This window comes from Abrus precatorius, unplaced genomic scaffold, assembly GCF_003935025.1.
Source record: "Abrus precatorius isolate BTA unplaced genomic scaffold, Abrus_2018 Scaffold8, whole genome shotgun sequence".
NCBI classification, from domain to species: domain Eukaryota; kingdom Viridiplantae; phylum Streptophyta; class Magnoliopsida; order Fabales; family Fabaceae; genus Abrus; species Abrus precatorius.
Genome location: NW_020874428.1, coordinates 31387765 through 31411993, shown reverse-complemented (window position 1 = coordinate 31411993; position 24229 = coordinate 31387765). Strand labels below are relative to the sequence as shown.

At 33.9% G+C, this 24229-nt stretch overlaps 4 protein-coding genes across 6 annotated transcripts; 1 reads left to right on the top strand and 3 right to left on the bottom strand.

Annotated features, from left to right (window-relative positions):
* Positions 1–1649: 1649 nt before the first annotated feature.
* Positions 1650–2342, bottom strand: LOC113874705. Its single transcript, XM_027512920.1, has one exon. The coding sequence runs from the start codon at positions 2241–2243 to the stop codon at positions 1650–1652; it is 594 nt and encodes a 197-aa protein (XP_027368721.1). The 5' UTR covers positions 2244–2342.
* Positions 2343–5162: 2820 nt separating this feature from the next.
* Positions 5163–16157, top strand: LOC113846369 (SWI/SNF-related matrix-associated actin-dependent regulator of chromatin subfamily A-like protein 1). Of its 2 annotated transcripts, none has more exons than XM_027474542.1 (25): positions 5163–5443; positions 5731–5794; positions 5998–6086; positions 6210–6265; positions 6380–6455; positions 7783–7849; positions 7983–8049; positions 8200–8266; positions 8530–8613; positions 8698–8739; positions 8917–9072; positions 9902–9979; positions 10332–10400; positions 10496–10561; positions 10671–10799; positions 10950–11006; positions 12646–12735; positions 12934–12999; positions 14322–14390; positions 14464–14568; positions 14700–14825; positions 15080–15138; positions 15241–15277; positions 15461–15632; positions 15804–16157. In XM_027474542.1, exons 1-24 carry the CDS (start codon positions 5246–5248, stop codon positions 15611–15613), a joined length of 2070 nt encoding a protein of 689 aa, XP_027330343.1. In that variant the 5' UTR covers positions 5163–5245; the 3' UTR covers positions 15614–15632; positions 15804–16157. The 2 variants fall into 2 exon arrangements, with proteins under 2 accessions (XP_027330343.1, XP_027330342.1); XM_027474541.1 differs by having other exon boundaries at positions 5218–5443; positions 5995–6086.
* Positions 16158–16368: 211 nt separating this feature from the next.
* LOC113846721 (diacylglycerol O-acyltransferase 3, cytosolic) lies at positions 16369–18168 on the bottom strand. The gene is made up of 2 exons (XM_027475290.1): positions 17791–18168; positions 16369–17445 (listed from the first exon to the last, which is right to left on the bottom strand). Exons 1-2 carry the CDS (start codon positions 18079–18081, stop codon positions 16729–16731), a joined length of 1008 nt encoding a protein of 335 aa, XP_027331091.1. The 5' UTR covers positions 18082–18168; the 3' UTR covers positions 16369–16728.
* Positions 18169–19188: 1020 nt separating this feature from the next.
* On the bottom strand, positions 19189–23665 carry LOC113846539 (protein CHUP1, chloroplastic). Of its 2 annotated transcripts, none has more exons than XM_027474934.1 (7): positions 22828–23665; positions 22091–22516; positions 21875–22006; positions 21244–21425; positions 21024–21135; positions 20236–20379; positions 19189–19780 (listed from the first exon to the last, which is right to left on the bottom strand). In XM_027474934.1, exons 1-7 carry the CDS (start codon positions 23398–23400, stop codon positions 19667–19669), a joined length of 1683 nt encoding a protein of 560 aa, XP_027330735.1. In that variant the 5' UTR covers positions 23401–23665; the 3' UTR covers positions 19189–19666. The 2 variants fall into 2 exon arrangements, with proteins under 2 accessions (XP_027330735.1, XP_027330737.1); XM_027474936.1 differs by having other exon boundaries at positions 19647–19780; positions 22822–23635.
* Between the last annotated feature and the right edge of the window lie 564 nt (positions 23666–24229).

The window sequence follows — 24229 nt, the reverse complement described above, 5'->3', positions numbered from 1 at the left end:
TTGCCTGATGTTCCTTGGCTTGTCTTTCAAGAAAGACTTAGCCTTTATCTCTTCTTTTAAAAGTTTTATGCAAATGCAACTTTGTTAGTTTGATTTTGTGAATCAACAAAAGACAGGCCATTACAAAATATTTACATCTAAAAGGAAATGGTTAAGGGTAGTAGTATTATCACAGTTCAAATGTCATCAATAAATTAACTCAAATATCAAAATTAATCCAGTTTTCTATCATTGCTTTATCAGCCATGATGGCATACATCTTCCAGTTGTACTTTTAAGACAATTAGTTATCACTAACCAGCCTCTACACAATCTGTTTGAATTCCCATTATTGAATGCTGCAAATCATGCAGAAAGCCCACAAATATGAATGCAACAAAAAATATTTTGTATAGAAAAAATGCGTGCTTTCTTATGTCAATCAATTGTGATGATGATCATCAAGGTTGTTAGAAAGTTTATGTAAACTCAATGTAGTGTCCGTAAACTCAAGTCATAATCGTGAATCATAAACTTGTACGCGTTTATCTCATCCAAAAATATTTAAAAAGTTATACTAATAAAATAAAACACAATAATAAAGTTAAAATCATACTTAAATAACCAAATCATAAAATGATAATGTGATTTTGGGGTCTTATTTGTAAATGTAGTGTTTCACAACTTGCAAAGAAGGAAGAAAAGTTCTCATTCAACATAAATTTGATCATGAAACTTATCGACATTGACTAGAAAAAGACTTTATTTTGACGAGCCACAGCGAGAAGCTTAATGAAATAAAGTAAAAAGAGTTGATGAAAGTCATAAGCTATTTTCAGAAACTCAGCGTAAGCTTTACCAAATGCCCCCAAAACCTAATATAGAAAAGCTACTATGCATGGGTACTCCTAGAAGTTGTTGTACCCATACCAGGTACAAATTCAGTAACAGCACTTATTATTGGGTATACATGGCTACCCCACCCAATACTCACATATTTATTGAGTATGGTCTCCCAAGGTCATCAATCAATGATGTCATCATAAACCAGACAAAAAGCAAGTCTTTAACTCTTACATTATAACACTAAAAACCTCAGTAACCAAAAAGAAGAAGAAAAGAAGAGAGCACAGAAATTCCAAAATCAAGTACATTGAGGAAAAGAACAGAAAATAATATATCCTCATCTATGCAATGATAATTTAAAGCAAAGAATAACTGTGCTGAAAATTTTACCTGCAACTAGCGGAGGTTTATAAGCTGGAGGTAACTAGAAACAGAATTATTGGTGAAGGAGATTTCTAAACATATAGATAAACCAGGATAAACATCTAGAGAACATCCATTCCATACATCACAAGGCTCGTATGCGTCACACAATTCACTAATGAAAATGATAAATCTGTGCATCACATTCACAAGTATCTTACATAACATGGCATGCAATGGCTGCATTTGTATGAGGAAAAACAGAAAAATAAAAGTGCCTGACATTTCAATATTTGAATGATGCAATCAGCCTAACCAACTAGTCCTATTCAAATTAAAAAATCTGCAACAATCAGCACTAGGCCAGCCACAAGAAGAACAGAAAATCCATAACATTGCAACCAAAACAACATTCCAAATCTTATGGCAGGGTTTAATGGCAATGGATTGGACAAAGTACGCTAGCTTGGGGCATGGCGGCGAGCATTTCGACCAGAACTCCCCCTCTGCTCCGTCATAGCCCCTTCCTCCATCGCCACAATAGCCTCAAAGTTTTCCACCGCCTCTTTGGCTCTCCTCTTCGCCACGACGGCTTCCCTCGCCCGTCGCTCGGCCTCGAAACGAGCCGCTGCCGCCGCCCTGCTCATCGACAAGGCAGCAATCTGAGCGGCGGCAACGAGCACCTTGCCGGACTCAACATCGCAGGCACCAGTTTCCCGATCGGGAGGCTTGAAGAATGTGATGTTAGGGTCGACGCACGTGGGGCACAGGAAAGCAGGTGCGGCAGCAGCAGAATCGTCGGTGGAGGGGAGCGCACAGGATCGGTGAGCGATAGACGGACATCGAACGCACATGAGGCGAAGGTTAGGTCGAAGAGAATCATCAAAGAGTTCGAAGCAGATAGGGCAGAACGTGCCAGGGTGCTGTCTGAGGACGCAGTTTGTGCAGTAGCTATGGGTTTTGGAACGGTAGCGAACGTTATGGATGATGACGGAGAGCGTTTGGCTGGCGCCGCAGAGAACGCAGTTGGACGCCGAAGATTGTTGTCGTTTCATCGGAGGGTTATCGACGGTGGATAGAGCCTCCGTACGTGGCGAGTTCCAACGGTAACCCTAGAAATCAAAGACTAAAGAGTGCGAAATAGGATTAGGAAAATGGTGGGAACTACTAATTCTTTGTGCTCTCACCAACGGTTCTCTTTTCACTCCGTGTTACTATTTATTAAGTCTATATCTCTATCTCTGTTTAAGTGATTTTTACCGTTTTCGTTTGTTTCTATCTATCCACTTTCAAATATCAAATTTCACATTTTTAATTATTTTACTTTTAAATAAACAAATCAATATAACCAAAATATCTTTAAGAATACACAAATAAACAGAATGTATAACTAAAATATTTTCTGTGCCTGTGATATTTCTTTTTAGTGTATCTGAAAAAACCAATTCTGTTTTAATGCTGCATGCATCAAAATTATTCCTTTAAATATTTAGCACAATTAACGACTATAATATTTGTAGAACCAAAAAATATATATAAATTTTTTGGGATTAAAAAATTACTAATGATTCAATATTTATCATCAAATTATATAAACCCATAAAGTGAATTCAATAAATGACTTTATTTATTTTATCAATTTATAAATATTGTTATCTCTTTCATTGAATCATTTCATTCAGGTATTATCTTCATTATATATTTTTCATAAATCAATTAAAAATTTATTTTGAAATAAATTATATTATTATTTTATAAAAGAACGATCATTATATTTATGTTTGTGTTGAGTGATCTGTATTAATAAAAAAATTAACTATTTTGCTTTTTTAAAGTACAATCTAAAAATATTTACAAAAATAATTAAATCCAGCTTTTATGTAATAAATTAAATGTTACATAAAAGTTACTTTAATTGATTAAATAAATATTTTTTATGCTAATCAAAAAATTTATTACAACCCACCAATTAAACATACAATTATAAAAATGGGCCTTTTATTATATTTCATAAGATTATGACTATATTTGAAAAAAAAATTACTTATTTTTATCGTGTTATTATATATATATACATTCGTTAATTAAAATATATAATTTTAATCATATTTAATTTATTTTAACCTTAAATATAAATAATCTCGTGTATAGCACGAGTAAGCTAACTAATCTAAAAAGTAACATATGTCATATAAATCTAAGAGATATTGAGAGTATTTTTAATTTTGTTGTTTTATTCATAGCAAGCTGAATAGTTTATTATGTATTAAGTATTATTTTGATTATTATGTTTTTTAATGATATTTTTAAAATTTATTTTAAATTTAATTCTTAAATATTGATACATTATATCGAACTAAAAATATTTTGTAGTTAAACTGAAATTTAAAATTACAAGTAATGTTAATTCATTTTAAAATTTAAGATACCATGTTAATGAAGACATGACTTACCTTGATTTAATAATTTATTTTCATGATATTTTCTTAACTTGAAGAATGTTGTCTCTTTGTTTTGTTTTTATTTAACATATCAAAATATTTATTACTAATAGTAAAAACATTTCATAATTTGTTTAATTTAAATCTAAAAACATCTATAGATTACCCAAACAACTTTCTATAAGTATACAGATTATATATCCACAACCACAGAAAATTTTGTACTTCACTTGTGACTACTCCAAAATAACACCTCTAGCCTCTGAAATAAAGCTCTCTTATGGCAGCACCAAGTTTTCTTTTTGTTATTAACCATTGTGATGATAGGGATAAAGAATGTAGAAGCAACTTGGTAGTGACGTAGCATTGAAAGTAGCGTTGGATTATGCATTTTATAGTAAAAAATACTAATAATATAATCTCCAATGCACTCTCTTTAACATATTTTTATTATTTCTTACTTTTATTTTGTGTCAATGTCTTGCTATTTAACCCTTTTTTTTTTCTTATAGGTTATGGGCATTGTGTGAATTCACTTTATTAGTATGGCTTCTTTTTAGTAAATGAATGGTTTTCCTCTTTACAATTACATTTAATTTGCATTTAATTAAAAAACATATTTTTTTTGGTCATTTGGATTATTAGCACATTATAAAGATTAACCGGTAGCTATTTGATTTCTTATGATTTAAGTACTCGTGGAAGAGAAAAAATAACAAATAATAGATTTTTAAAGAACAACTAGAATATGACTTTATAAAATCGTCATATCTTCTTAAATTTTATCTAATTAAGAAGAAATTTGATTTTAACTCACTCTCAAAAATTAATAAAAAATTATCCAAATATCTGTGAAAAGCAATTTGACTTTGTTTCTATTTCACACAAAATATATAAATATATCATAAAAATTAACTATTTCATTTCTTATGATCTTAACATTGAAGAGAAAAAGAACCTAAATTTTTTAAAAACAATTGGAATGTAATATTATAAGTTCAGCTTAAGTGGGAAGAGCATGATATAATTTAACTTGTTAATAAAACCTGAATCTTTTGTTCCTAAAATTAATATTTACTATTCGAATTTTGAATTTTGTTAGTCTGGTCATGTGCATGACATACCTTAATAACAACAGTATAATATCTATTTATTATTAAGAAAAACATGTTCTATTGCACACATTTTTTGTTCTGTTGTTCATTCATGCTATAATACTGTTTTGATGTAGATACGTTGTAAACATGGCTAATCAGATTCTTTAAGAATTATTTGAATATAAATTTTAAAGGAAAATAAGAGGAGAACAAATTATTATTATTTTATTTAGAAATATTATAATTTATATTTTTATATAAATATAGAAAAATAAATTAATTTAATATAATATTTATTTATTATTATAAAGAATATATAATTTTATTAATTTTAAAATAAAAATTGTCATTTATTTTCTTCCTTTCTCGCTCCTAAAGTGAGAGAGTGAGAGAGTGAAAGAATGAAAAGAAAATATTTACTGTTAATTTTATTTTCATAATAAAACATAAAAACACGGCCCTAATTGAAAACCGAAGAAAAAAATGTTAAAAGTTCGGAGGGAGGGGTTTTGAATTTCAATGTTGAATGTTTTTGAAAGGAAGAAGAGAAGCATGGAAGTAGAAGACTGGGATTTGAGCGCAGAGGATCTCGATTCTCTCGAAAGAGACGCTTTCCAGAAGATTGCTCAACTACGCCACCCTTCTTCTCCGCATCAACACCATTCTGCAACCAACCAGTTCCCACCAAAACCCCTTTCCGGTTCACGTCCTCAAACTGTAAAGTTATTATCTTTTTCTCATTCGTTGTTTTCCCTATTACTTAAGGTTCACGGGTTTTCCATTTTTTGTCGTTATAGGGTTATGAAAATAATTTGTTTTTGTTTCCTTAGTTAAATGTTCATGCCTATGTCCCATTTAGAGTGAAACAACTAAAAATAGAAGCACACAATCTGTTTGATACTGTAATAATGTAACGATGACTAGTGCTCTGCTATATTGTCAACATTTTTGGGCGGGAGCATTGCTATTTGCTCAGTGTCATTGTTTTTATTATTTCTATTCAGGTTGGTGCTGTGTCGCAAGGAGCAAGAGTATTGCCCACGTCATTGAAGTCAGGGACAAACAACGGTATGGATTTGTTCTCCACCACTTAGTTGTAATATTCTATCTTTCTATATCTTTTTATTTGAATTTGTTTCTACATCAATGATTATGGATAAATTATAATAGCTATGAAGTCATAGACTATATCGTTTGTATTTGCTTGCGGTAATGTTTTTTCTGGTTTTGATCTATTGATATTTATTTTGTTTATCTGAGATACGTAGCAGATGAACATTCAAAAGACCTCCCAAAGATTTCGGTCAAATTTTTTCTTCATTCCACTGGAAATGTTGCAGCAAAGTTTCCATATGACCAGGTTTTCTTGGCTAATAACTACTTGCAGAGTATTGATTTTTATTCGATTTTGAATCATCCATATAAAAGTGTCAGTGTACTGTAGAGCTTCCAGGCTAATGCTTTGGACCTTGTTTTGCAACAGGGAGTAGTTGCTGCTTTTCGAAAAATCCCTAAATCTTCTTGGAATGCAAAAGAACGGTATGTTTCTCCTCCCTTCTTCCAATTTGTGTGTGTGCCATTTTGAGTGCATGTTAGTTCTCTGGATTGGCTACTTTGTTGCCTTAGCCTTGTGTGAAAACTATGAGTCTGCAGGTTATGGATGTTCCCGCTATCTTCCTTGTCAGAAGCAGAAAAAGTTCTTGGAGAAATATCTGGTTATAATGTTCAGGTGACAACATCTTCCTTTTTTTTTTTTCATTTTATTTAGGTTGTGTTTGGATGAGGTAATTAAAAATTTCAGAGAATTTAAAATTTTAAGAAATTTAAATCCCATCATTTAAATTTGTATTATTTTATAATATTTTGTTTGGATAGAATGATTGAATTTTCTTCATTTTAAATTTTTTTGTTTGGATAAAGTAATTAAGTTACATTCTTAAAATAAATTATCACTATATTTGACGAAATTAATTAAAAATATAAAATTTAAATGATTAAATTAACCGTAACTAAATAAAAATATGAATGAAACACACAATAAATGAAAACAAAAAATCAAAATTCTCACTTTTTTGTTAGGATTTAAAATTCTTTGATTTTAGTTTATTAAAAATCCCTGCTAAAATATCTGGAATTTTAAATTCTTTAAAATATAATATCCAAACAACAAATTTTAACCCATAAAATGGTAATTCTTTCAAAAGATGAATGACTGACTTGAAATATCTCATCCTAACACATTCTTATAATTGGAAAATTGGTGTACATTACTATTTATCAGACAAATAGCTGCACAGAAACTGGAAGGGTTGGTCGGTGAACCTTTCACTGTTTGTTCTGGGAAAACTATTTGAATGTGTTGGATTCCATTACAAAGTAGTTTCCATGGCTGGGATTTGCTGTGTTGAGACCCCTTGTGAAGATCTTTTGTATCTTTGAGATTGTTCAACCACTGCATGTGGTTGATGATTGTATAAGCTAGTGAGTTTCATGGAGGTTTGTTTGTTCGTTGTTTTTTCAACTAATAGGTTGTTTTATGTGGTTGTTCTGAATTATTTGGTTGGAGAGAAACACTAGTGTTCATGAGTTTCAAATCTTTACATTGGAGATCAAAGGAAATCCATGATGTATATTATTGCCCTGAATTCTACTTTAGTTTTGGGTTGCCTCCTTTCTAATTTTAATTTTTGTTTCTTAAATACTTTTTTTTTTCTTTTGTCTCTTGCCTTTATCAAGTTTCTTTTTCGTTTACTACCCTGTTCTCACTGTTTATGCACCATTGGATGTTCTAAACTTGTAATGGGATAGATTATTAAAGAGTAAAGCATCATATGTGGATAATATTATCAGGAGGTATGAATGACTGAATGTGGGATCTGAGGTCATGAATTCAGTTAATGTTTTATTCATCAAGCATTAAAAATCTGTTATCCTAGAGAACGGATGCATGCCAGGTTTTGTGCTTAAGTTTGTGGTTTTCTTTTTCTGAGATTATTTTGTTCCTTGTTTTCTACATTTTATAGCTTCTTCCTTCATTTCTTTGTATTATTTTACAGGTGGAAAGATTTGATCCCTTAGTGCAACGTGCCATTACTGCTGCATCTGCAGTTCCCGATCTTCGAGGTATACGCTGTGTGTTTCTTTATCAAGTTTTTTGTTCTCACCTTTCTAGATCTTCAAAGGCTTTAGGAATATATTTGTGTTTTCTTTTTTGCAAAAAATCTGAAGTTTCTATGTTTGGCTGCTTTACTGAAAGATCGGTATGACAAGATCCCTAGCTATGTTGAATCAAAGCTTATGCCATTTCAGCGAGAGGGTGTTAGGTATGTAGTGACCTGCTCACTTTTTTTTTCTCACCAGTCTCATAAATATGGATCAGTTATTGTTTTTTGTCTTTCACATCTTTTGTTTTTCCTTCTCTTATCTGTCCTTCTACCACACTTTGATTGTAGTTATTATTTATTTGTTTTCAGGTTTATATTGCAGCATGGAGGACGTGCTCTTTTAGCAGATGAGATGGGACTTGGGAAAACCTTGCAGGCAATACACAGTCTTAAATTGACTCATTTCCATACATTGACTGTGCACCATGCATACTAAAGTTTTAAATCATTACTTTGTGTAGACTGTAGATACATGTACACATTACCTCTATGTTTTTAATCAGAAGCTTTTACTTTGGTTCCTCTCCTTTCTTTGTTTTCTCTCTTCCTCTATTTGGGAAGAAAAGTGGTAAATATTTAATCTATTGGACTACCATATTACTTAAGTGTTCTATGTATAATTTTTCTTGGCTTTTGCAGGCCATTGCTGTAGCTGCATGCGTTCAGGACTCGTGGCCTGTTCTCATACTTGCACCATCTTCATTACGCTTACAATGGGCTTCTGTAAGGATTTTATTTCTACATTTTTCATCATTTAATAAAATACATCTGGTAACATTTGTGCTTTTTGTTTTGCTTTAATTTTAGATGATTCAACAATGGCTGAATATTCCTTCTTCAGATATACTTGTATGTTATTCATGATTCCTTTATCAAATATTATATATTGTCTATTCCCTTTCAATAAGTATAAAAACGTTAGAAGTTTTTTTTATTTTATTTGTTCCTTTAAGTTTTCCTTCTGATAAAGGATATAATTCATTTCATATTATGAATTTTCTTCTACTAACTACTTATCTTGAGTAGATTGTCTTACCTCAAAGTGGTGGATCAAATAGAGGAGGTTTTAATATAGTATCTTCAAGTGCCAAAAGAAGCATTCATCTGGATGGACTATTCAACATTATTTCATATGATTTGGTGCCAAAGCTACAGAATATGCTTTTGGCATCTGACTTTAAGGTTAGCAGTTAGCACTGTCCTGGTATCTTATTTTTCGGACTTTCATTGTGCTTCCTAAGTCCTAATCTTAACAATCAATATGTCAGTATTTGCCTTTAACCATTCTCAAAGGCAGAGTGAGTACAATGGATGGAGGAAGTCAATTTATATCTTATATTGTGATCAAAGTGCTGAAATACATGTAGTTTGATCACTTGATGAAGTACTTTGTGTTTGTAAACTGTAAGGTTCATTATGATCAGCAGCACTGTATGCTAGGCTGGTAATAACTGTGTTCTTTTGAAAAATGTGTTGTGAAAATGCTATAAAGATTAGAGATGATATATTTACTATTCCCCCCCTTCTTTTGAGTCTTTTAGCTGTGAATTCTAGTAGTCATTACTTATTAAATGGAAATTGCTTTCATTATCACTCAAACCAAAGTTAACTGATGAAGATTGCAATTTTTTTCACATGATATCATTAGTTTAAGGTTGCATGAGAATTTCAGAATATATCGCAGATATAACATCTATTATGATTTATGATCCAAATGTGAAAGCTAAGATATGAACTAATTCTTTCTTTTGTTCCAATTATGGTCTTTTCCCCTTTTATATGCTTTTTAAAAAATAAAGATGCTTTAAGCTAGTGGTCAAGTTATACTTATTTTTGACATTTTAGCTTTTATTCTTCTTCTTAGTATTGGGTTATCTATTGTATAATCAGAGCTTTTCCAGAAGCACTGACTGGGCATATATTTAATTATTTACCTGTATGCATGGTAAACATAGTTCCTGCTATAGCTGGTAAGTCACACTCTTAGCCGTGAACTGTTTTATTTATGCAGGTTGTGATTGCTGATGAATCACATTTTCTGAAAAATGCTCAGGCAAAGAGGACAACTGCTTCTCTTCCTGTTATTAAGGTATTCCCTCTTGAAAGCCATGATCGCATGCTTACTTCTGTTTTGCTACACTTACATCTAAAGAAGCTTGGTTTAACAAACATTGAAAACATACAAGGAAAAGTTAAAAGATGAAGAGGCAGAATTAAAAGGAAAGTTAAACAAAAAAGATAAGGAAGAAAAAAAAAACAGTACATGATCTATGCAGAGCATTTGCTGAAAGTTCAATACTCCCCAAAAGGATGTCTGGGGTCATATGTGAAACATTTAACTTGTGTTCTAGCTTCAATATTGCAGTATAGACTGCCTGCTTCAGAATATTTTCACTTTATTAAATTCTCCCATTATTTCTTTCAATTGTTGACAATGTCAGAAAGCTCAATATGCATTATTGCTTAGTGGAACTCCTGCTTTATCCCGACCAATTGAACTGTTCAAGCAGGTAGCTTCTTCATGTTTATTCAGGTGCCATACCTGATTACTGTTTGACATTATTGGGACCTGCATTTTGATAATATGTTTCAAATTGTGCTCTAGCTGGAAGCTTTGTATCCTGATGTATATAGGAATGTTCATGAATATGGCAACCGATATTGCAAGGGTGTAAGTCATCTCTTCTTTGTTAAAGATATGATTTTCTTAATTAGTCAGTTTTCCTTTTGCTGTTAATGGATGAGTATTCCAGCCTGTCATTATCACATGAATTTTCCAGGGGATTTTTGGAATTTATCAAGGTGCTAGTAACCATGAAGAATTGCACAACTTGATGAAGGCAACAGTGATGATTCGCAGGCTTAAAAAGGATGTTCTTTCTCAACTTCCTGTAAAGCGCAGGCAACAAGTGTGTACATTCATCACCATTTGTTCTCTGCAATCTATTTGATGTTGTGCACACTCTTGACACACTGTTAAATTCAATGTATTTATGTACACAAGTTGTTGATGGGACTTCAGAATTAATTATTATGTTTGTTTTGTAATTGTTTATTAGGTCTTCCTAGACTTGTCTGACAAGGACTTGAAGCAAATTAATGCTTTATTCCGTGAGGTAATTCAACATATCTATTGGACATCTTGAGATAAGTACAGCAACATTCAGTTTTATTTAGTTATATATGACAAGTTAGTTGTGAGATGCAATTACTACATGTCTTGGCAATATGCTTTTAGCTTATTTTTGGCATATAAAAATTTGAGTGATATATATATATGTGTGTGTGTATGTATATAGGACCGTTGAATTTCAATTCAAATAAGTAATTGACTTCCTTTGGCTGGTCTGTTTGATGGTTATTGTTATTGTGAACAATGTTATCAATGGCAAATGGCGAATGGTGGATGGCGGCTCATGGCGGAAACCCAAAAAATTGCGATAAAGTTATGGTGGCTGCCATGGCGGGTTATGGCGGATATAATAAAATATATAAAAAAATACTATAGGTCACAGAAAATGATAGCCATGACATGGCAATACTATGTGTTTGGGAATCTTCCTCATCTTCACTTTCATCATAGCTTATACTTTCAAAGGTTCTCACATTTGGCATTTCAAAGTTGTTTTGACTCTTTTTATTCTTTTTATATGCCTCAATCTCTTTTCTAATTTCTTCAAGACACTTGGTGCAAGTTTTCACGTTACCTTTCTTTCCAATCAAATGTTGTTTCCCTCTAGTTATTCCAGCACTTATAACTTTTCCACAAAAATTACATACAATGTTGTTTGTATCACCCTCTTTTAATGAATGAGCATATTTCTATCTTGGGTCAGATCGATTAGAAGCTCTTGATGATGAAGATTCTTGTTGAGCCATGTTAAGAGAAGCTGAAATAAAAATAATTTTTTTTTATAGGAAAAACAGAGAAAAACCAAATATGTGGAAGAGGAAAAAATTGAAAGATAGAAAGGATAAAATTGAAATTAGGAAAATAAAGAACAAACTGCAAGAGAGGGGGAAAAAAAAATGGCTACCGAAAAATATGGGATCGCCGAAGATGGAGGTCAGGTCGCCGCAGATGGAGATGTCGTCAGAGATGGAGAACAGAGTGGCGGCCGCAAGCAGAACAAGTAAAAAGTCAAAGAAACAGAGATCGAAGTACGTCGGAGAACAGAGAAACGAACAGAGATGAGATTGGAGACGAGAGGGATTAGAAGAGAGAGAGAGAGATCTGAGATGAGGGTCGGCTTTGAATGTCGAAGAAGAGGACTAACCTTATTTCTGCGCGGGTCACTGTTGGGCCGGGTTGGGTTTGGGCCCAAACCGTCGAATCTGCCATTTTTGAAGGGTTTCCGCCATGGCCGCCATTACCGCCATGAGGGTAACGACCGCCATGGCACCGCCATCTGAATTCGCCATTTAACGGAGGTGGTTTAACAGCAGTCTTCAGAACTGCCATGGCGAACCGCCATAGCTGCCATTTGATAACACTGATTGTGAGTACTTTTTTTAACTTGATTTTGCTAATAAAATAAATTGTAGTCTGGCCTTTAGGGAATACAGAGAAAGTTGATTTCTCTTTTTTACTCATCAAATTGGTTTGGAAATGGAATTTGTTCTGGAATTTTTATCTAGAACTGTGGCAGTAATTTTTTTAATCCAAAAATAGGTTATTTTACTTGGAAACAGTGATATTTGTGATTTGCTGTTGGAGGTGGTAAATATTGTCATTATTGATTCTTGCTTTTGCAGTTGGAGATGGTAAAAGCCAAAATTAAGGCATCTAAATCAAAGGAGGAAGCTGAATCACTCAAGTTTACTCAAAAGAATTTGATTAACAAGGTATGGATGGAAGGAGCTCTTAACAAAATTTTGGGTTGCACAATATGTTTAAGAAATTGTAACTAGATCCTAGAACTAAAAACTAGGTTTTTAGTTTGCTTACTACAATGCATGCTCACACTTCCTCTGTATATGAGCAGTTTAAATTATTATGATTGCCTGTGATTAAACACTGAATCTTGATTCATTCAATGCCAGATATATACTGATTCTGCAGAAGCCAAGATTCCATCTGTTCTTGACTATGTTGGAACTGTAATTGAGGTACTCTTCTGCTATACTCTAAAGCAATTGAAGATTTACTTTTTAGTTTCGACTGTTGCAACTGTATGTGCTCAGATTGCTTAGATTTGTTTTCAGCTCTGTATCATCTCATTTTTGTGGCTGTAGCATGTGTTGAGTGTTGGAAAGTTTTGTGATGATAAAGCTTGCTTCCATGAGACAAAAATAGAGAACCTTTACTATGGTTAAAGTCCAGAGCACTGAAAGTTGCTTCTCTTCAAATATATTTTCACACCATAGATTTTGGTTCTCAGGTGTAATGTTGCAGAAAAAGGCAATGACACTTTCGTGTGCCTGCCACTATAACCATTGGTGTTATGGGTTGGCTGATATAATTGGTAACCCAAACATAGATTAGCTGTATGTCAGATTAAGGGTGCACTTTTGATAAATGAATTAGGCCCAATTTAGGCAAATTTTTAGATAAGTACTTATAGAAGAAGAGAAGCAATATGAAAAATGAATATTTTTTTTTTCATAAGTTACAAATTTTCTAGCTTATACTCTTTAAATTTTAGAGAAGTTAAATGAAAGAGTTTATAAAAAAATACATAAGCACAAGTTGATTTTAACTTTTGAAAGAAGTTTGATTCATTTTATTATTTAATGTTTGACTTAAATAACTTAAGTTTATCCAAACTAGACTTTAATTAAACACTTTTTTAATAAGTGCTTATATGTGACCTTATGCTACAACATGCGCTTAAATTCAATAAGCTATTTGTGTTAGGATGCACACTTTGCAAAGTGCTTACACAAATCAAGGCGATTGGATACATCATTACACAAGCATTTATCACAATTTCAAAAAAGGTTTTTTACATGGTGAGGAGACCTGCAATCAAGACATACTTGGAAAAATAGAAAAAAGGTGTTTTTTGTGTAGAATACGAGACTCAAAGATGGGGTAAAATTGGGTTGGTGAACAGACTGCATGAGGTGATTTTTACGAGCTTATCTGAGTAACTTGTGAAAATAAGATAAAAGCAGCTCACTGGAGGCTCCCAAGTTATTTCTGTAAGCTTACCCAAACACTTGACTAAGTGTTTATGTCATAAGATAAGGTCGAATAAGCTGTAGATAATCTTCTTCCATAAGCCATGTAAATATGAACAGATAGTTGTTGAGTTGATTGGTTTATCTCGTGCTTCACTCCAAATCAAACAAGTTTAGCAAATCATTATGTATTCTTAATTAAATAGGACAGCATCTTCAATGTTGTCATCTTGCATCTTTCTGGTGATTTAATTTGGGATGTTGACCTTCATTTCATGTGGTAATGCTATGTTTCATTATTGTTGCAGGCAGGTTGTAAATTTCTTATATTTGCACACCATCAGCCAATGATAGATTCAATACACGAGTTTCTTCTTGTAAGGCCACTTAAATTTTTCACATCTTATCATGGAATGATAGACCCTTACAACAACTGTTAAAAATTTCCAGAAGAAAAAAGTGGGTTGCATCCGGATTGATGGAAGTACACCTGCTACATCAAGGCAACAATTGGTTACTGAGTTTCAGGAAAAGGATGCTATCAAAGCAGCAGTGGTATGGTTGTAACATATATCCTTGTAATTATTTTTGTTTTCTCTATTGGGCTGTTTAGACAATGATAATTCTGATATAAAATATGGTTCAATTTTGAGATAATTATTTCCCGTTCACATGTTGTCTTGCAGCTATCTATTAAAGCTGGAGGTGTTGGGTTAACTTTAACTGCTGCCAGCACAGTCATCTTTGCAGAATTGTCTTGGACTCCTGGTGACTTAATTCAGGCTGAAGATCGTGTTCATAGAATTGGCCAGGTATTCTCAAACTTGGGTGTTGTTAAGTAGAAGTAAAAGAGAGAGAAAATCCCCTCGCAGTTCAGAAATCAGCAAAAACAGTACAAGAGTATTAGCATAGTAACACCGAGAAATTGTGGTGATCTCTAGAGAAAATTGTGATAAAATATATCTGTGAAGAAAAAGATCTTCCATTGCTTAGCTTATTTTGATCTTTTTTGTAGTAAAGGATAATCTATGCTATGATGATTTTGACACGTTACTTCTTGTTTTAGGTGTCTTCGGTAAATATATACTACTTGCTAGCAAATGACACAGTTGATGACATCATATGGTAGGTTTTTGTATTTTTTCTGCAGTTAACTTAGGCTTGGTGGTTGGTATTGACTTCTCATGTCTTAGATGCATTGATAATCTCAAATTTTTCACTTATTAGGGACGTAGTGCAAAGCAAACTGGAAAATTTGGGGCAGGTAGATCTCTCTTTTTCTAATGCAAAATTAGAGTAATTGTATATACAATTTCAATATAGTGAAATGACATGAAGGTCCAATTCTGCTTTATATTTCTACCCTTGAGAGAAGATTTATACTCACTTTTTAATCATATGAATTGATGTTTTTAAGAAGCATTCTGAATTTAAGTTAATGACACAGATGTTAGATGGCCATGAGAACACCTTAGAGGTCTCAGCTAATTTGCCGGGGAATAGCCCTGCAAAGCAGAAAACTCTTGACCAGTTTGTTAGAAGATGTAATAACATGGATGGGTTGGAACATCAGTCCAACCCCAAACGACCGCGACACTGACCCAAAAGTTCGTGAAAGAGTAAGTAAATCCACTCCTGCATATACATGCATGACTGTTGATAGTGTAATTGGAATTGGGTCTTAAAATGCTGGAGCATGTTGATCTCTACTTGGAGAACATGTAGAATGTTGCAGAAATATCGTTGTCCAAATGTTCGGCATTAATAATTCTTTGAAATTTTAACGGCAGGTGTTTCAAATTGGAGAATAACCGTGTGTTGGCACTCTTTTGTTCATCTCACTAGAAGGGCTTTTTAAGCATGGGGGTGTAGTTAAAATCTAATGACCAAAAGTCGTATAAAATACCGTCTTAGTTCAACTGACAACTCTAAACTATGCAGCTGGTGCCAAAGGAACTCGTTAATTTTGTGGAGTATATTATGTATGGGATGAAAATGGTGATCAGTCTCCCAACAGTTTATTGGTTTCAGATCCCTTGGTCACTCACCCCAAACTTTTTTACCCCATCAGTTGTTAGTGGGATTTGTACAGAGTACATTATCATATGAATGTAACCTGTAAATTGCTTTACTCAATGCAAAGCTTTATTTTGTTGCCTAATATGCTGTTTTGATTTTCTACTTTTAAAAGCAGTGGAACATGTGTTTGGTTAAAGCGCTTTACAAGCCCTGCAAACGCAACATTTTTAGGTTGTAGATTAACAACATTGAAATTGATCAAGTCAACTAAATGAACTGAGTTGAAGGAATCCCCCAAGACACTTGATGCTAAACTGTACCATCAGATAACCCAAGAACTAATGCCACCCAAATATTGTATAAGATAATAATGAGTGACACAAACGAATGACATACAAATTTCAATATTAAATATATATTATTAGTTTTAACCATTAAATATATAAGATAACAACTAATGAAAAATGTTAACCTGAATTTTTAACAAAAAGAAAATATTATAATTTAAAAATATTAAATATATTTTTTTTCAATATGCTTAAACTCGGCTGGGGCGAGCATAAGAAATCCATTACTAGTTTATATACAATCTGAACAATTCAGAAACCAGAATTGACAATGGTGTTTCCTCCATTGCTACTGGCTACGTATATACAATTATAACACCAGCCATTTCCATATTCCATAACGTGTGCATCAAGTAGCTGCACCTGCAAAACCCATATCTCCGTGACTGTCCCCTAAAAATCTGGCCACAATAGCATCCACATCATCTATACCAACCCCAATGCAAAGAGGGTTAGCTGGAATCTTGACAGAATCATTAAGTCCCTCAGCAAGGCTATGATCAACAGAGTTCTGAATTCTCACATTAGGAGCACTTTTGCACTTGCCCATACACTTACATCCAACAACAGCACCACCTTCAACGCCCACCACCTTCTCAAACTCTTGCAACAATGCAGCAGCCCCTGATCTTTTGCACTTGTTACCCATGCAGACCTCAATCTTCTTCTGAGGAGCAGTGGTAACTACAGCACTTTCATTCCTAAAGCCAACACTTATGCCACCAACAGAGGTATCATTCTTAGAGCACAATTCCATGGCACGATGATGTGCACTTGTATCGTCAACAATGGTGGTCTGGGGCAGTGAAAGCATGGTAGGTGGCTGCAACTGCAATTCATCTACTGGTGCAGGGGCAACAACAACATCAACACCAGCTCTGAAGGTTTTCATGTCAACCACCTTATCACAATCACTGTCACTTGATTCAGACGATGAAGATGAAGATTCACAATTCATTTTTGATGCTTTGGCTTTGGCCTTTTTCTCTTGCTTCCTTTTCTTCTTCATTTCCTTCTCCTTTGCTCTTACTAGTTCCAACTCTCTCAACAATACCTCACCAACATCCTGCATGCAGTTAAACATCAAACTTGCTTCATTTTTCCTTCTTGGCAAAAAAATAAATTTATTATTGTTATTATACGTAAATATTAACCAATGTTCACATTGGTTTATGGTTAAGAAATTAAAAATAATTTTATTAAAATATAATTAATATAATTTTCAATATTTGTTTATTTATCAATCAATTCTTTTACAGATAATAATAATAATAATAATAATAATAATAATAATAATAATAGTAATAGTGTGAAAAATAAAAAAGAACTTTAATTCCGGGAGAGCAAGCAAGGTGTAATTCATAATTCTGAACAGAAACCAGGGTAGAAAAAAAGAAAAAAGAAATTGTACCGAGGTGGGGTTTGTCTTAAGATCATGGAACAAGGCACGTTTCTCAGGATCCAAAGCAAACCCTAATTTGGAAAGATTCTTCAGCAATTTCAACTTCTTCTTCGCGGTGAGAAGAGGGGTTCCCTTTTTGTCATCCTGGTAATACTGGAGATGGCCCTCGTCACAGAAACCCGAACCCGACGCCATTCTCACCCTGGTCCTACCCCAAGCTCGAGGAACCGCGCCACGGGAGAGGGCCCCGTTGCCGGAAACATAGGTTACCTGACGGAGAACGGTGCCTGAGATCTCCATGCGCGACGGCGACGATCAAAGTCCTTCAAAGATGAAACAAACCCTGATCTTTTCCTTCTCTTTTTCTTCTATTGGTTACTATTTCTCATTCTTAATCAATCATTTTTTTTATTTATAAATTTAAACTTTGGCTTGCGTGGCAGTTTTTGATTGGATATTGATGACATGGCATACAATTTTGTTTTGCGCCTGGCCCGCGCGTGAGCGTTTCAGTTTGCCACGCTTTGCCTTCTTCGAACGTACGAATTAGTTTGATGTCGATCGTTGGATTCATCGTCCGAGGGAAACGCGAGCTGAGTTGCGCGACACGTGTCGTGGATTTGTTGACGTGTCATCGTACAAATGACACGTGTAAAACGGTGCGTTTAAAATCCTGAAAGGTCTATGGTGTCACCAGCCTCCTCTTACTGTTAGATATTGTAATATCTAATTAAATAAGTTACAAATTCCAATGTAATCGGATAAGTTTAATTTAATGTTGTTTAGATTGAATCATATTTTAGTTTTGATTTTGTTTTACAAACTCTAAATATAATCAAAATTAAATAGTTCGTTCTGACAGTTCTACATGAAAGAAAGATAAAAAGAGAAGGAAAAAAAAGGAGAGAAACAGATAAATAAAGAGATATATTTTTTAATTGAATTAATTTTTAAAATTAAATTTGAAAAGTTCTTCAACTCAACAAAAAATTATCTTTTTAGTTATCTATTTTCCCATTTGATTCGTACAGTTTGCATTGAGTTTTATTGATTTATAAATACTGATTTCATCGCTCATTAGACAAACTAATAAATAAAAAAACTGTTTTTTTTTTCTTGATTAGTAATAACCTAAGCAAAAATTTATGTATTAGAAAGCCAATATAATGTTAATTTCACACTTTGATCTGAAAATTTCTCACCCAAGTATCATCACCGTCATTGTCATCAATTGTCCATCAACGTTTATTAATCTCTCTCCTTTCGTTTATGGTATGGGGTTAAAAATGAAGGTAAAACATTCATGGATCAGATTTATTTATCATTGTACTGAAAAATCATCCACAAAAATCAACATTGTTAACAACTTATCCTTAATGTAGCATAATATTTTCACAATCGTGTATGAAAAGAATAAAGATTATTTATCATGAAATGTCGGGAAACAAGATTAGTTTTCCAATCAATATTGAATAAAGAACCATATTTCCCAAGCTCTACACATTGAACATGACTAATAAATTATTAAATTAACTTAGTAAACATTAATCATTTGCACTTACACACGGCAAAGCTGCTTCTTCAAGATCTTTTGATACAGCACTAGCGAGAACTACCTAAAAAATTCACTAATGAAATTAAATAACTCAAACCAAAGATCCTATTCCTAGGTTGTGACATATTGAGAGATGCTAGTTCATTAGCCATTTGATCCTACTATTAAGTATTTCTTTCTTCAGAATCCCATGATGTTCTTCCATATTTCTTCTGAGGGGTTCATAGTGTTCTTGCAAGCATTAACCACTGAAGATAGGAAAAAGAATAATGAATGTTTAATAGCCATTTTTTCTAACCATTAGCAATAGCATAACAAATCAGCGACTTCTCATGATGTTGGTATGCCAGCCAAGAGTTCTCGAGATCCTGCTAGGTGTCCTGGTACACGTTGCCTTATCTCTTCAAAAGCACACAAAGTTTCTGAGTCCAAACCTCCAGCAAACTACAAAAAACATGCCAACATAAGTGTGATAGTGTAATAAAAATGATAAAATTAGTAGTGCATTCAGTTTATCTACCAGAAAACGAGGTATCTTGCTTCTTCATGCAAACAATTTGCTAAAGCTAATCGAATAGTGTATATTTGTGAACAGGTAACTTTTGTCTCATGCAATGCTAGGTGTCATTTTATAACATGTAAAGAAACTTGTTCCTGGGCATCATGAACGTTCAGAACCATTTTAGCGATTTGGCAATGTTTGAAACAGCAATCTGGTTTTAGTGACAGGATTAGTTCTTCTGATGGTACTCATTGGGAGAGTTTAAACCTTCAATTTAGGATATGTTCTAGTGACACATTTCTGAACATTTGCCAAGTTACAGATTTACAGCCCTCAAAGCTTGAGGAAAATTGAAACTGATGATAAAAACATCTGCAGAAAGTAGCCAAAAAATCACCTGATGAGCCCGATATGCAAAATGCACGCCCTGAAGCAGAAGAGAATCTTGAATAGATTCTCTGTCCGAGTTCTGAAGTGATTCAAGCTCCATTGTCACTCTTTTCATGTACATCTTCACCAGAGTCATTGAAGCTTGCTTTATCTGCATGGATGGTATGTTATGAACACAAGTTTTACCATGTAAATTTAGCATGAGTGTGGATGCACTTTCCTAATAATTCACAAAGATAACAACGGAAGGAAAAATGCCTTCTAAGAGAAGAAATTAAAAAGAAAAAGTTCAGGCATGTTTTTCAGGAATTTTTACTGGTATTTATATAAATACGAACAACTTGTGATAAGAAAAGCCTAGATTGTGATCATTGGAAATTTATGGCCGTCTCCTGCGGTTATTGGTGATCAATGAGAATATAATACTTATGTTTGAATGTGAAATGGCTTTTTATCTGTAAAGAGGAATCATGCAGGATGTGACTAGAGAGTAACACATGCATCCTTCATTGGATTTGTTACATGTAGCTTAGTGTTTCATTTACATTAAGTAAAATCAAGACTAAAAACAATATATGGTGGAGAGGTGGGATTAAATGTAAAAAGATTGATGCCCAACTGTGCCTTATATAAAGCAGTTTGCCTCAAGAGCTAAATCTATTTACACAAACTAGCTTAAACAAATGCTATATCATTAAAATAAAATTTGAATGCTGTTCGTTATTCTCATTTCATAGCTCTATACCATGTTTAGTCAATGTTCTCATTTCAGAGTAGAAGCATAAAAAAGGATACCTTGCTCATTATTCCAGAATCAAGCATCCATGCAGTTGGAATGTTGTACACATGATATGATTGTGTGACTGAATTTCGTAGCTTGATTAGTCTCTGTATGCTCCGCTCAGACCTATCATAATGAGACAAGATGAAGGACAGAGTTAGCATCCCCAACCTTTAAATTGCCAAATCAGTAATGAATAAATAGGAACATTATCTTGATATCAATATATCTAACTTGTCTAATAGCGTGGCCATCTTTTTTAAGGCAGATCCACATGGAATGTTAGGGTCATCCTTGTAGCAGGAAATCTCCTGTTCTAACATTTTAATCTCATGATACTCAACTGCAGCCTCTCGCATTGCATCAGCTTTCTTCTCAGGCCACTTAAAATGCTTCAAGACAGCACGCTCATCAGCCTGCAGAATACAAAATTTGGAGATACAAAGAAACCATGTGTTATTGTTATTTATGTTGTACCACCTGCCCACAACATCACATAACACTTGCATATTTTCATGAATCTTTTAGTTATGTCTCATTTCGTCTCGGACATTTACACTTGATATCTTAACCTCTGCACAATCACCTTTCCTTGAAGGGATTACTTCATTTATGAAGGTTAAAACTAATAAACCAGTCAAACTCAAATGAATAGGAAAGTATATATATTTTTCTTGGGAACAGGAGGGGAGATGACAAAAAATGCTAAAGCAGCAAGCCTATCTTTCAGCGTCCAGATAAAAAAAGCAAACAGTATCATAATGGAATCATATTATATGTCTTAAAGGATAAAGAATTAACATATATTGGCTGATCAAGCGGTAGGCATTGGCCCACTAGATATATAATTTGTTTAGAAACTTACCAGTGATGACAGTTCGCCATCAAGCCAATCAACAAACTTTAGGACCTCTTCAATATCTGTGAAGGCTGCATCTACTACCTTTTTTATAAGGTCATTAATGAACTCTCCTTTTGTTTCAATGTCTGCCCTTATCTGGAAAGGATGGTCAGTTGTTACTCACTCATTAATTAATAGTACTAATTTTAAAGTTGAAAACATATTGAATTCAATGCTTACTGCTAAAAGATGGGCTGAACGGTTTTGAATTTCTCCTACAATGCTACTATGTGCACTAATAGCTACTGGTCTCTGATGATTCATTAATCCTTTTGAGACTTTCTTCCCATCTTGATTCTTTAGGGAGTGAAATAGTTCAACAATTGCAGGGGCCTTTTGGGTGTTTGCTAATCTTGCTAAAGGCCGAGACGGAATTGGTGGTGGCGGAGGTGGAGGTGGCTTCAGACATGTGCTGGATGGAGATTTTCTTCCTATGCTTGTAGTTTCAGAAATTGCATGACTTGGTGTTGGAGCTGAGATTGATGCTTTAGTGAAAATTACTTCAGAATTAGCTTCCTTTTTTACTCTAGACCGTTCCAATTTGTCAGCAATGAGTTTCTGTATGTCTTTAAATTTGGGACGCTGGTGTTCTCCAAATGGCTCCTTCTTCATCCAAGAAAAAAAAATCAAAATCAGATTCATCTCCAAGCAGTGGGTGACAGATAAACTTTTATGCATAAAGAAGATATATGAACTCGTTTTCGTACCGCAATGTAAGTTAAGATTAACAACTCACAACATGGAAAATCCAATCAAACAGTGATTGTGACTCCAATAAATGAATTAACCGCATTTTGAATTATAAACAGAAAAAGAAAATAACACTTATAAACTTAGGAAGGGCATTCAAAGTTAGAAAACATTTCAATGTTTTCTGAGACAAAATATAAATATAACAAATTCATTAAAACTCTCACCTTTCCACTGCTGCCAGTGGTTGCTATCTTAGCTTCAGCAACAGCAAGATCCTGAGTTAGCTTTCTGTTCTGAGACTCAAGCTCCACGCTCAAGCTCTTGACTTTATCCAATTCAGCCTTCAAGGCCAGCACCTCAGACTCCAAATTCTTTATCAAATCCTCACTCACCTCAAGCTTCTCTTGTAACTCCTTCTTCCCATCATGGTCATCATCATCTTCACTCTTCCTCAAACCAAGATCTCCAACCCTTCTCCGTGGCCTAGAAACGACAACAACCTTAGCCTCTTCAGCTTCCCTACCCTTTTGAGACCCCACAACCTCTTCATTCAATTTAGGCTTGTTCAACACAACACCCCTTTTGGTCCTTGAAACGTTCTTCAACTGTGGAGGCACAGACCTAGCTCTTGTTGATGAAATGGACACCACAACCTCTGGTGGTGACTTTGGAGCCTTAGAAGAAGCTCTGAGGCGTGGCGGTTGTTGACTCTGCAGGGACTTGTTGTCACCATGCTGCTTCAACTCAGCTCTTGCACTGGCTGGTGGTGGCGGTGGAGGTGGCGTTTTTTGCTTCATGGGTCTCTCAAAAAGCGTCTGAAAGATGAGAAAAAGACCAAAGAATGACAGAGGAAAAGTTTGTGAAATGTGAAACGGGGTTGTTTGTACGTGGGAGGTGGTTGTACGAGGAAGCTGCCACCTGCCACACAGATAAAAGACAGAAACTTTATGCGACACCCGTGTGTTATGGAGGGTGAGACAATCAGGAACAATTCCGGGTCGCCATAGATGTTCACCTTCAACCCAAGTAACACACGAGTATCATCACGTAGTCAAAGAATTCAACAATTTATAGTAATTTTTCATTAATAAATATTATTAATGTGTTTTAATTTTATTATAATCTCTCATTTATTAATTTCATAATTACTACCTTTAAAAAAACTCTTGTTTCAATTGCAAACTGAGAATTATGAATTGAGGACTCTCATTCATTTTAAGTTGGCCACCCTACAGAAAGTCAGAAAGTGACGCAGAGTGAACAGGCACCGAGTCTATGACCCATAATGTATAGTTGGATGTTGCAACAAAACAGGGTAGAAAATTACACTTTTCTTTTCTCCTATGCTACATGGCACATGATCCCATTCCTAATTTTATTATACTTATAATTTTATTATTTATTTATTTGGAAAGCTAATCACAAGTCCTGTGCTCACGTGATTAACAATGCCACTGATTTCTCTTTCTTTTACAGTGTCAAGAATGAGATTAAACTCAGGAATAGGTTCTGTCTACAACAAAAGTTATTATTTAGTTTTGAGGAATATGTATATATAGAATTTTGCTAATGTTAGTTTTTCTCCAAAACAAAAAAAATTTCCCTGTATATACCTACCAAGAAAAT